The sequence below is a fragment of the Emys orbicularis genome, chromosome 8, assembly GCF_028017835.1.
Source record: "Emys orbicularis isolate rEmyOrb1 chromosome 8, rEmyOrb1.hap1, whole genome shotgun sequence".
Classification (NCBI taxonomy): Eukaryota; Metazoa; Chordata; order Testudines; family Emydidae; genus Emys; species Emys orbicularis.
In genome coordinates this window covers 16,967,588-16,980,371 of record NC_088690.1, presented here as the reverse complement: position 1 = coordinate 16,980,371, position 12,784 = coordinate 16,967,588, and the positions used below count along the sequence as shown (strand labels likewise).

Here is a 12,784-nt window from a genome sequence, read left to right as displayed (position 1 = left end):
GCAGATTTTTATTTAATACATTAGGAACTATGATACTCTTCTATAGAGTTAGTGCACACATTTTCTTCCAGCATTTAAAAATAAAATTGTGAAAGAGAATCATTATAATTTGATCTTCCAAATCCTGTGCACCCTTGTGAACAGTCTCCTCACGCAACTGGCAGATTTCCCCAACTGCACACCAAATTTCTCAGTAGATAATGTATATAAATTTGAACAAGACTTGTATAGTGACATATTTTTGTTTAAACCACATAAAAATGCAAAATACACAGAGTCTAAGGGCACAAATGGGTGCATATTGTAGCGGGGTGGTCACCCACTCCTGCCCTGAAGGGCTTGAAATCAGCCCTGGGACAGGGCTGAGGCTGGGTGAGGGCTGCTGCTAGGGAGAGCAGCAAGCCTCGGCTGATTGGGGAAACCTTATAAAGGCCAGGGAAGCCAGGAGCTGTAGGACTCTCCCTCTAGCTCTTGAGGGAGAAGGGCCTGGCTGCCTGGGAGCTGACAACGGTACCTAGAGTGGAGCAGGGCTGGGGAAAGGCTAGAGGAGCTGGGGAGCTCCAGGCTGGAGAACCCCCAGGCTGCAGGCCTTGATAAAGGCCAGAACAGGTACTGCGACTACAGAGGGGTAGCCTGGGGTAGGCAAAGGCAGCAGGTCCAAACCCCCCTTTGCCAGTGATGAATGGCATCTGCAGTCCACCCCAGTGAGCGGGGGCTAGATCGTGACTGGCAGTAGCCATATACTGAGGCGAGGCGGAGATAGGGGGCTCCCTGGGGAGGGGAGACCCAGATCTGCGGGGGTACTGCCAGGGGGCAGCACCCAACGTAAAGGGGCACCGGGGTCCGGGAGGGACATGGGGGCCAGCAGCAAGTGGGACATCGGCCAGCAGAGGGCACTCCGGAGCTGGAAAAGCGAATTCCCTGGACAACCAGCAGGAGGCGCCGTGCCAGTGAGTCACTGCTCCGCTACAGTCTGGTATATCTTAAATTAAATAAACTGGGGGTAAGGTAAAATCTAACTAAATACTGAATAGGATTTGTTAACCAACTAGTCAATAGTACAGAACTAAAGGGCAGAAAGTTTAAGAGTATTACAAGGTAGGAATTTAGTGTCAGCTGATGTGCAGCACACTATGTTGTTAATGTAACTTTCATTTAATTCATGCCTTCTTATTATCACCAATTATCAAAGTTTTTTGAAGATATTACATGTTTGCTTGGTAGCTTAGTTCTCACAGGAAAATAATAATTCTTATATGATTAACAGCCAACAGCTTGACTCCACTGATTAATCCAGTATGTTTTAAATTTCTAAAACTATACAGAAACCTTAAGCCTGATTCTAAACTGATACCAATTACACTGGTGAAATTCCACAGACTTATGCACCATCCCCTTACAGTATACAGACAATAGAATTATTCCTGGTTACACTGATGTAAGTAATGACAATAAACCCAATAAAGACCTCTTATAAAAAGGAAAGTACAAAATGTGGACTTTCTTTCATCCAGGTATGAGTTGCTAGTAAGTCTTCCACACCTCACCAATTGAACAATAATTATTCTGAATAAAGCAAAACCCATGGCAGAAAGAATTGTTATAATTATTTCATTCACGTTTTTATATACAGAAAATTTGCTAAACGATTCTTTCATTTGTGGACAGCACTGTGCACGAATGTGCTCTCTTTCTAATGTGAACTGTGTATCATATTTATTTTTTCTAGGTTAATGTGGATATATCTTTCTAACAAATGTATAAGTACATGGAGACCCGGAGGACATCTGTTTTATTTGAAAAGCCAGTCAGAAAATATTGTGAAGAAAACCAGCCAAAGTATTGTAGGAACCAATCTACAACTTCAAAGGAGTCCACTAATGAGGGCAGTTCTCCAGCACACTAATGCCAACAGCTTGAATACAAAATGACACGGAATGAAAACCGAGGATGTCGAAAGGAGATTAGCACAGTTTAGATGTTGAATGAGGAGTCCCCATCTTTAGCAGATAAATGAACCTATCGTATATATTGACATGGAAAATAAAAACACACAGCAAGTAACCCGTTCTGTAATTTTTCTGATGAAAAATAATGACTTCTCCCCACAAAAAACTTTGGAAAATGTTGAATTGTTACCAGAAACTCTAACAAACAGAACCCAGTAAACAAACACAGTTCTCAATAACTGAAACCTTCAGGCTACCGGCTTTGAAATAGCAAAACCTCTTATCGTGTGTGTCACAGGCTGATGGTGACTTTCAGTAGAAAATAATGCTGATTCAGGGTGTGGAGGCTAAAGTTTAAGCTGATTTGGGGCTCTTGGGTAAGGCCTCACCTCTGGGTCCTGTAATGACAGGTCGATGATGCTGTGTGAATGCCGTTCCAAGGGAGGAGGTCTGCGAAGGCGAGGGACTGCTGAAACCAGACTTCTCTGACTTCTTTAATGTGGTTGGCGATGGCATTCCTGGCAAGAATGATTGATAAGTGCAATTTAATAATGCTAGGTCATGGAACGACAGCCTATGCATTGTGAAAGTGGGTGCAGAAGCAGCTAAATAAACTTAAAGGACAAATAAAATTGAATACAACAAGCTGAAAGTTCACTTTTATTTATGATCTTTTTGGGGCAGGAGTGACCCTGGTTTGCTCTGAGTAATAAGTACTAAAATGCAGCCATATTTGTCTTTTAAATCTGAAGTACAGAGAAGATGCAGCTGTTTTGTTATTATTAATTATTATTATTTATTATTAAATCCTAGCTATGCTTTATTTTTAGAAACCTGCAATAGTTACAGCACTTGGATTTTAACATGTTTTTAAATAGTTAACGCTGCTAGCTAGTCTGTCCTTAACTCACACTATTTTATTGGATTATTGCACATGGATATTTTAAGTGTGTTGCAAGATCAATACACAAGGAGAGAAAGAAGGAATCTCACTCCAAACTCTGAATTTCCTTATCCTTCCTTAGATTAGTTAAGACTTGGCTATTTTAAAAGCATTTATTTGTGTGGTTATCTTTGCTTTATTTTTATTTTTTTTAAATGTGTGTGTATATATTAAAGTCATTTTTAAAGAAATATACATTTCTATCGACATTATATTGACTTTCAGACTTAGTGCAGTGTTAATATGACAATTTGGATTTATTCTTCCATGTGAGCCATTTTTGTTGATATCATATCAACTCTGTGGGTTGTTCAGCTCTGATGCAATATCAAAAATATTAGTAGAATGGATGTTTAGCAGTGGACTCACTAAAATCTGGGATATTATATATATATATATATATATATATATATATATATATATATATATATATATATATATATATATAAAATACTGCATATATATATATATATATAGTACGTGTGTGTATGGGTCAGTATCTATATTACTACAGACATAGATATACACACATTCAGATTGTCCACACTGTTTTTATAGTTCATTTTCAGTGTATCTATCTATTGACAGATATGCAGAAAAAAATAATGTCAAGTTCTTTGGGCTACAGCTGAAATAGCACAAAAGAAAAATGATTGTTCTTAATAATGGTAGCTTTATAGTCCCCAAGACATTAATTTACAACACAAGGCAGTGTGCTTGTGCATTGCAGGACTGGAGTCTTAATGGTCCCAATTAAGTTTTGCAGCTCACATATCAGTAAGTTAACTAAAGTGGGGGAGTAGGTGAAGTCCCATTTTGAAGCAACTAGTGTTTATCTAGAGACTGTTTTCTATCAAGTGTTTCCCTGGTGGTGGCTGTTTCTTCACAACAGGAAAAAGTTAACAACTAAATTTTATTTTAAAACACAAGTTTAGAATAGATGGACTGTGGCACAATGCAACAAAAATGGGATAAACTCTTTTCTCATGATTTTCTCTAATCATGATAAAGTCTTTTTGATGGAGGAGGGGCATGTGAAGGTGGGCTGAACTGTGATGTGTTTGAATGAAGTATTAACAATCTTTCAGATGCAATCTGTCCCAACGTAGCCTGCTAATCCACTGGTCAGATGGCAAGGAGAATGAATGTACATTGTGATGTCACAAAAAGGATGGAGCTTAATTAGGGTATGCTAAAAATTATGGCAGATGCCATCTGGGCATGTTCGGAAGTGATGTTTCAATCACTTTATTTTTTAATGTTTCCCTCCACAGCAAGCAAAGACTCTATTCCTCAATAAAAACAATGGCCATGTCATAGTCCAAGTAACAGTTTCAAGTATTTTTGCGGTATCTATGTGTGTGTCCGTCCATGTGCATCACATTTGCACACAGTATAAACATGTGTGCTCACTCAGTATACAGTGGGCCAGACTGCCCTTGAGATGTGCAAGAGGGAAGCGGGTGTGTAATGAGCCATCCTCTCCACAGTGGCTAGGGGCAGTCACAGTACTTATGCTAACGGGAGCACAGGAACAGCTCCCTTTGGGAAACTATTAAATCCAATCTGGGATTCCCTAAAGGGGACAGGACCATGACATCTCCTCTGCACTTGTCCACAGAACTGGCTGGGTGCACCGGGGGAGCAAGCTGCATTACCTTACGGGAGGATGCAGCTCATGTACTTCCTTTGCATGTTGGGGAGCTGAAGGGTGGTACTGAATACAGAGAAAGGGCTGAAATTCATCCTTAATCCATAGTACAATATTGCTGTTTAATTCAAAAACATAAGGGAAACAAGCCCTATTCATGCTCAGAAATTTTCAAGGTAAGGTAAGTTTAACTATTAAATGTTTATGTCCACATTAAGAGCACATCCTGTGTCTGCCTGCATGGGCGTACAAGGCCCCAGATGCAGTGGAAATGCTAAATTTCCTCTGTGTAGTGAGGGCCAGGAACTGCAGAGGCCCTCAGTGGCAGATCTCTGCACTAGAATTCAGAGGAGGGAATGAGTGTGTTAGGGTTGTGGCAAGAACATGAGCAGTGGGACTGCACACAGAGCAGTTCTTCTGGACCATAAACCCATGTTCATGTAGGAGCAGTGTTCCTTGTATCTTCTACTTTTCCTCTAGCAATGTGGTTATGAGGAAGACACTAAAACATTTTAGACAGCCCATAAACTTTCTTCTGCTCTAGTGCTATAAAACTGCTTAATTGATTTAAGCCAACTTTTGTTTAAAACAAAAATCTCTTCTGGGCTGAGAACATATGCACCAACCCAAAGCAAATTCACATGACTGAGTTATAAACACCTAAAGCTGAGGATTTAGAATGAAAAGGCCAAATGATCTTGAACTATGGCAGAGCTGAGTGGCGTCATTATCATATGGGAAAGGTTTTTATAAGATCAAAACAGCTGTAACGTACAAACAGAGCTTCTACTATAAATTTAGTTATGAAATAACCAATGGATAGAAAAACAAATGTTGATGCTGGAATCATAATTAATTAATTATTATCATAATAATCATCATTTTAATTTATCATTGTTAAATGGTTTGGTTTTGAAACAACAGACAGTATTGAATTTTTGATCTTGTTTTACTTTTGATGCTAAATTATTAGTTTATTATAAGGGATTGTATCCATCAGATCTCAAGGAAAAAACAGCTGCTTCACAGTTCATTGGAATATGCAAACAAGATTTTAATTATTTAACTTAAACTTAACTAAGAACAGAGCAGGGGATGACCTGCCAGCTCACTTCTGAGCATATTTTGTCCTTTAAGATGGAAGGGGGACAGCAGTAAGTTAGGCAGTGCAAAGCAATTAGCATCATTCACATTTTATGGTGAGCTAGCATGGTGCTCTAGCAGCAAAATTCAAACTTTCTATGAATGGGTTAATATAAGGAGAAATACAGTTTGCATGCGAGAAAAAGGTTTCCAAGAACAAGCCAAAATATGTCCCATTCTTCTAAATTTATCACAGCCACGTGACATCATCCCTGAGACTGCCAGAAATGATATATATATATATATATTTTGCAATTTAAAAAAAACCCTCTCACTTAGCACCATATGTTTGGTTGATGTGCCTGATATATCCTGCATATTCTTTAGTCCATCCATTTCATATATTCTTATTTTATTCTTTCACTAAGTCATATTTTTCAGTCCTGGTCAATTCTACTTTAGCTTCTTTCAGGAAAGCAAAAGCACATGGGACTGAAGTTTAATCATCCAGAAAAAAATGGCCCAGGTACTGCAACTCTTACTCAGTCCCACTGACTTCAACTGGTGGTGTGGGTTCTTCACACCTCTAAAAATCAGGCCACTTATTTAATAGTACTTCCCTAACTCACAGGGATGCTGTGAAGATAATTAGATTAAAGACTGAGGTGTTTAATCATGCCATCTTTCAACCTAAGATAGATAGATGACTAAACATGGATTGAGATGCCCAACTTTTGGTACCCACATTTGAGAACCATGGCCTGTTTTAAATTTCTTCCACTATATTCCTGATAGCATGGTGGTTTCAGCACACTAAGGACTAGACTTCCACATCAGGCGCAGCTCTGAATAAGGGGTGGTGGAAAAGTCATACCATGCCAGGCGGTATTGTGATGAGGAGTGACAATTAGTTCCTCTTTCCTGTATGCCCGAGGGCAGCAGCAAATTATAATGTCCCCCAAACCAGCTCAGCTGTGCTGGCCGGCCAGTGAATAGGGAGGGGAGCCAAGCTCCACCCATTCCTTGACCCTTCCTACCCACATGCTGTGAGGAAGACGTAAACAAGCACTGCCTGAGCCCAGGTCTGGGTAGCCCACATGGGGTCTAAAGGTGGTTCTTACTCCCCCCATAGCCATGAAGTCCAAATCACTGATGAGCCCTACATTTCTTGTTCAGAGTCATAGATTTCATAAAGACTGCGTCTGATTCTCCCTGACTGATATGAGTGTAATTGAGAAGAGAAATGGGCCAACAGCATTTAAATTTTTTTGACAATTTTAACTGCAGAATAAATGGAAAAGCTAACTGCTAAATAAATAAAGGAAAATTGAGGGATTTTGTACTATAAAACACAGGTGGAAATCTAAGTGGATACCTCAACTTACTGTACTTTTATTCTTGTGATTATATATATAAAAAGCCAAACATATGGGGCCTCACCCTGCGCCCATTTATTAAAGGTTTGTCACTCTCTTCAATGGGAGCAAGAGCAGGCCCATAATGGTGCTAAATGGAACAAGATGTGGTTTTTTGAAAGCGAATATTAATTTTTCATTGGTTTTTCAGTTAAAAAGATGTTTAAGAACAGTACACAATAAACAGAAAATTCAGACAACAGAAATCTTGAAACTGTCCGCAGCAATATTTCCTCCAAAGAATTTGTTTTCATTTTCAAAATTAAAGCGTTCTGAATTTTCATTAATTTGGCGATTCCTAAACACAAAGCTATTTTGTTCATTCCAGATCATGCATCACACCCTTCTGCTCAATGCACAAACGCAAGCGTAAATGGAACCCTGGTCCTTCAGTGCTTCTGGTTACTGGAGCCATTGAATTGATGATGAAGTCCCGCAGTAAGACCTTCCAAAACTCTGCACTTCGCAAACCTCCAACCCAAATGTAATCAATGAATGTACAGGAATATTTCACGTTCACCATCTTCTAAGGATCACTGGAGCATTGCGATATTTTTAATTCCTGTACCTCCTGATATTTGCCAGTACAAAAAGTGCACCAAAGGCTTCCTAAAGTACATCCAAAGAGTCTTAAAATTTCCATGTAAGAGATTGATGTTTATTAAATGAATTAGAGAAGGATGTATAAGAATTCAGTCAACAAAAACCATTCCCACAGTAAATAGATACCTAATAGCCTACTTTCCACACACTCTATGGGGTCATTCTCCTCTCACTTACACTGGTATAAATCAGGAGTAACTACAGTGAAGTGAATGGAGTTACATTAGTGTAAGAGGAGACTGATGCCCTCTCTCTTTCTATTAGATAGATATCTAATGTGACACACATCTAATTTCACTTTAGTATTGTCTTTAGCCAGTACCTTCCTGATAATACACCACCACCATAACATATAATCTAAATCATAACACACAACTCAATAGCAAGTCAGTCATATTTGTGTTAACTAATTTCCATCTACCAAAACACTCCCACTGGAATGTCCTACGAAAAGATAAGTGTGCAATAGAGCCTTGAGCTTTAATAACACCTTGAGGTACTATAAAGAGGAATATGGGAGCTCAAATATTAATGGGGAGTGGACAAAACAAAACATTTGTTTCAAAATAAAAGGTGAGGCATGAAGGCAAGATGGCTGTTGAATGAAAGCTTGTTAGTATCTGATATGTTGGAGGAATCATGCAAGGACTGTTCATTCTATCGTGAAAATGACCCCAGCAATGCCACTGAGATCAGTCAGAATTCTACAGAAGTGTTGGTCATGTAAATTGGTACGGGGAACCTTCAACTTGTCCTCCTGAGTTTCCTGTAATTTTGATGACCATGGTAATGTCAGTCATATTTGTTAAACAAATTTTAGCAGTCATCAGCTGACACTTGATCACATTAAGTGCCGTACGTCAGTTTACTTTAGCTGTAACTCCAGTATGCACACAGTACAAGATAGGTGGAAGTTTGCTCCTTTTCTAACAAGTGTACTTTCTATTTTCAATTGTCTGAATTTCTACTTGTATGTTTGGGATGCATCTTCTCCTGCGCTCCCCACAATCACTGCTCAATTCCTACCAATGAGTGTCACATTTCATAAAACAAAATCCAGCTCAATGAACAAAGATAAATAAAATGAAAGATCCGCATTCTGCCATTTATCAGTTTAGACTACTCTATATGAAAATCAGTTGAGACCCAATATCAGTTTCTTCTGGAGAGATCTATCTATCTATCTATCTATGCACTCATCAGCATAGTACCAGAATGGCTTCCAAATATTTAAGATAATGAAACAATAGAGACATACTAACTCTTCAAAGACATAACAACTTCAATATTCCAAATATAGCAGTAAAACCTTTGTGCCAGTAATTGTTCCAAAGAATTGTTAAAAAGAGATTGATTAAAAATAAGGACTAGGATTTTCAAAAGAGCCTAAGGGAGTTAGATGCCCAACTCACACTGAAATTCAATAGGATTCAGAAACTAAAGTCCTTTAGTCCCTTTGAAAATCTTAGCCAACGATAGTAATGAAAATCAAGACAAGATTCTTGTCCCACTAAAGATAATGAGGATAAAAATTTCTGCTGGTGTGAAATAATGCCGTTCCATTTACAATAGAGCGGCATCAGGTCATACCAGCAGAAAAGTTGGCCCAGAGAGTTATGCAATTTGCAGTAGGAGCCTTACCATCAGTTTTTAAGCAGACAAGTACCCACTAAAATCAATGAGGGGCTTTGCCTAAAAATCTGTGGTACAACAAGGCTTACAGAAAGAAGAACAGGAACCTATTTGTTTGTGTGGACACATGTGTAACATCATCTGGATTGATTTACATCTGATATGCAAAGCTATCTTCCAACTATGTTATTGAAGTGATCAGCGAGGTCACTAATAAGATATACTTCACATACTATCAATTACTTTATAAAATAATTTCATGAGATTTTATATTTGAAAATTATTAGAAGTTTAATGTATAGCATGAAAAATTAAAAATTTCAACTAAATGTTAGATTCAATGTTAGCTTCAATGTCCTTTTCTATTGTACAGAAAAAAATATAAGAATCAAAAATGTCTTTTTAGATATCTAGCCGTTGAAATTCAAAATTAACGTTGTTCTGCGGCAATGTTTTATGAGAGTTTTTCAATATATTTGGTAGATTAGATATAGAAGTAGGCACAAATTGCAGCCATCCGTATGAGAATATACCTTTATGTGAGTGCTTTAAAGATGGAACATCAATGGCTGTAAGGCAAAAAAGTGCCATTGTAAATTCAAATGGCATTTACAAAGCCTTCTAAAAAATCTTTGCATATGATCATAGCTGAGGTATGATATTTTTGCAAGTAAAAGACCAATAGATTTATGGTTCAGCTATATCTTCCCCAGATGCATATGGATGCTACATTTCACGTGATACTAAAGGGAGTTTTAGTAACCAAAAACAATATGGAACAGAAAATCTGAATCTATTTTCTCAAACACCATTTGTTCCATATTTGTTGACTCTAATAGATCAAATCCATCCGTGGTCATATATTATAATGATGTCTACTAACCTCACAAACTATGAGATGGATAAGGGTAAAATATGCAGATTATTTAGACCTATGACCTTACCTATTACACGATAATGTTTTTAATTGACTTTTACAATGACAAGAATAAATTCAATGTTAACATTACTTTTGAAGCCTCCAATTCCATATACAACCATTTAACATATTGTTCAATTAATAAATAGACTGTACTTAAACAGGATTAAATGTAAATCATAGCTATTTTAAAAGTCTTATTAAAACAGAGATATACTGTCAGGTCACATGATTTCTGCACAATGTGGGGGTGAAGAGTTTATTCACTATTTTAAAGAAAGAAGTTACAGCAATTTGAACATGTGCAGTATATCAAATTGTGAAAATGGATTTACGGTCATACAGGTCAAGAGTGCACCCAGGAAACTGTTATGTATTGGTATTCAGTGGTACTTGCAAAGTGTGAAATAGATCGCACCTTAATAGTTTATCTTAAAAGTCAGAGGATGGCAACAGCCATCTTCAGCTACATAATAAAGAAGAAATTTGTTGCTGACTGACAGCTGGTGTGTTCTTTTATTTGAGAGACTAAGTTCCAAACTATACACTGGTGCTCCTGTGATGGGAAGGACAATTTCATCATGATGCTGGCATCGTAGATAGAGCCACAGGAAGATTTGGCAGTTTATAATGAGGAAAAAACAAGCACACTACATTTTTTAAGTCCCCATTTCTCTGATGCAGAAGATTCTGCTAGGTGAAATAAAACAAATTTTTCTCTGTTTGCAAAGCCTCCAAAACGCTGGAGAGGGAGAGAGGCGCTCCCTGGAAGGATACAAAAGTTTCCATGTAGAGGAGGTAGGAGTACAGAGGGTTTAATAAAAGAAGAAGCTGCACATTGTAAGGAGAGGGGAGTGCAAGGGAACCCAAGGTTTATGGCAGTGGAATGGGTCCTGAGAGAGAAGAGGCATTTTTGACAGTGAGTGCTTTTGAGTATCACTGAAGAGAACGGTTTATGTGAAAGAAATTCCCACAATAGCAGCATACACAGATCATAGCAAAGAGAATGCAGAACATTTATGATAAATATTTTGAACTTAGTAGAAGACAGCAGCATACCCTGAGCATGATAGGAGTTTTCTCTTTCATCCTATGATGAAGTCTGCTGGAGCCAGACAGTAGGAATAAAATCGTATACAATGGTTGTGTAAGCACGCCCACTGCATTTTTCTCTGAAGCTACTGTGATTCCCAAGAGATTCCAGTTTCATAAGGGAAATTAAAAAGAGATGGGATGGGGAAAAATAGTTTTTAAATTTATTGCAGCCTCCAAGATACTAGGTGAAGTCCTGGCCCTGCTGAAGACAGTGGGAGTTTTGTCACTGACGTCAATACGAACAGGATTTCATGCACCCTTAATGATTTGATGAGCTCTGGTCTATGTAGTGAGACAATATAAGAAACACTTATTACAATATCTCAGCCTGGTCTCACATAACAAATGACAGCGGCAACGGCGGTTTCTCTGGAAAGCACTATAAGAGAATCACGAGGGCTGAATGCATCCACAAAAGTGCACAAGTTACCACCTAAAATTCAAAGCGAACTGCCAGGTACTTGGGGATGTTCCCAATAGGCAAGATAGGCTATGCAAAAGTCACTGGAATTTTGCTCCACTCTGGATCACAGCATTTTGCCCTGCAACTGTTACATTTTATTTGCGAATCTGTTTAAACTTCACATGTAACAGGAAATACCCTTTTTCCCCCTGTCCAGGTATTGCCAACAACTTCCTTTCATCTATTCTCCTGACGTGAATAAATCCCATTACCGTGGTAAGGGCCTGAATGAACAGGGGTGGAGTGAGGGAAAGTTTCTGGGTTCCTTAAGAGAAAACTTGTGTAAAGCTGTAGAACCACAAAATGTTGGCTGCTGGTCAGGCTTCCACATCACAGAAGATGGATGCATTTAGGCTCCATCAAGCTGTAGCATAGAAGGCTGCAAAACAGCCCATATAGTGAGAGAAGGAGCTCTTTACAGTAACTTTTTTAAGTAGTTTATGTAGGACCATTAGTAGGATGCATCTTGCCATTTGACCAAGTTGTTGCCAGGTTTGGCATGGGACAGATTTATTTTTATTGTTAGACACTGTGGCAGATAGGAATATGAAGCCCCAGAAAACTGCTCCTGAGGAGCTGCAAAATATGCCTATGCTGTTTTGGAGGGATTCTGTTTTATGGTCTTTATTTGAATATGCAGACTTGGGAACAGCCTTAGATTGGTTGACTTTGCCACTTTTTGGAGTTATTCCCCAAGATGTTTCCGTTAACCACATCAGAAAGAAGGTTTGACATCTTGGTGCTGGCAGGTCTGATGCCCCTGCCACTAAATGCAAATGTATTTTGCATTAGTGCTCAACACTGAAATATCCTGACTCTTGATGCCAGGGGGTTAATAGCTTTGAAACACAATGACTTTATGTACAAAAGAGCATTCTGCACCTTTTCCTGCATAAAGGAGGTGTCATCTGTGCTGAAGTGGTCTAAATTTATACACAGGTTGGGATTTTTTTTTTGTTTTTAACAGGAATCTGGCTTCAGATGTCACAACGTAGTACAAGGCAGACAACACATTTGATAAGAATAAAAGA

The 12,784-nt window shown here is 38.5% G+C and overlaps 1 protein-coding gene across 6 annotated transcripts in view; it reads right to left on the bottom strand.

Moving 5' to 3' along the window:
• NFIA (nuclear factor I A) overlaps nucleotides 1-12,784 on the bottom strand; it is a 313,248-nt gene that overhangs the window by 53,690 nt on the left and 246,774 nt on the right. For 4 of the 6 annotated variants that reach the window (XM_065409193.1, XM_065409192.1, XM_065409197.1 and 1 more), the window contains exon 7: nucleotides 2,339-2,467. The exons of the other annotated variants lie outside the window; for them this stretch is intronic. In XM_065409193.1, the coding sequence (XP_065265265.1) occupies nucleotides 2,339-2,467 (129 nt within the window). The remainder of the gene's footprint in view (nucleotides 1-2,338; nucleotides 2,468-12,784) is intronic. 6 annotated transcript variants of the gene reach the window in all.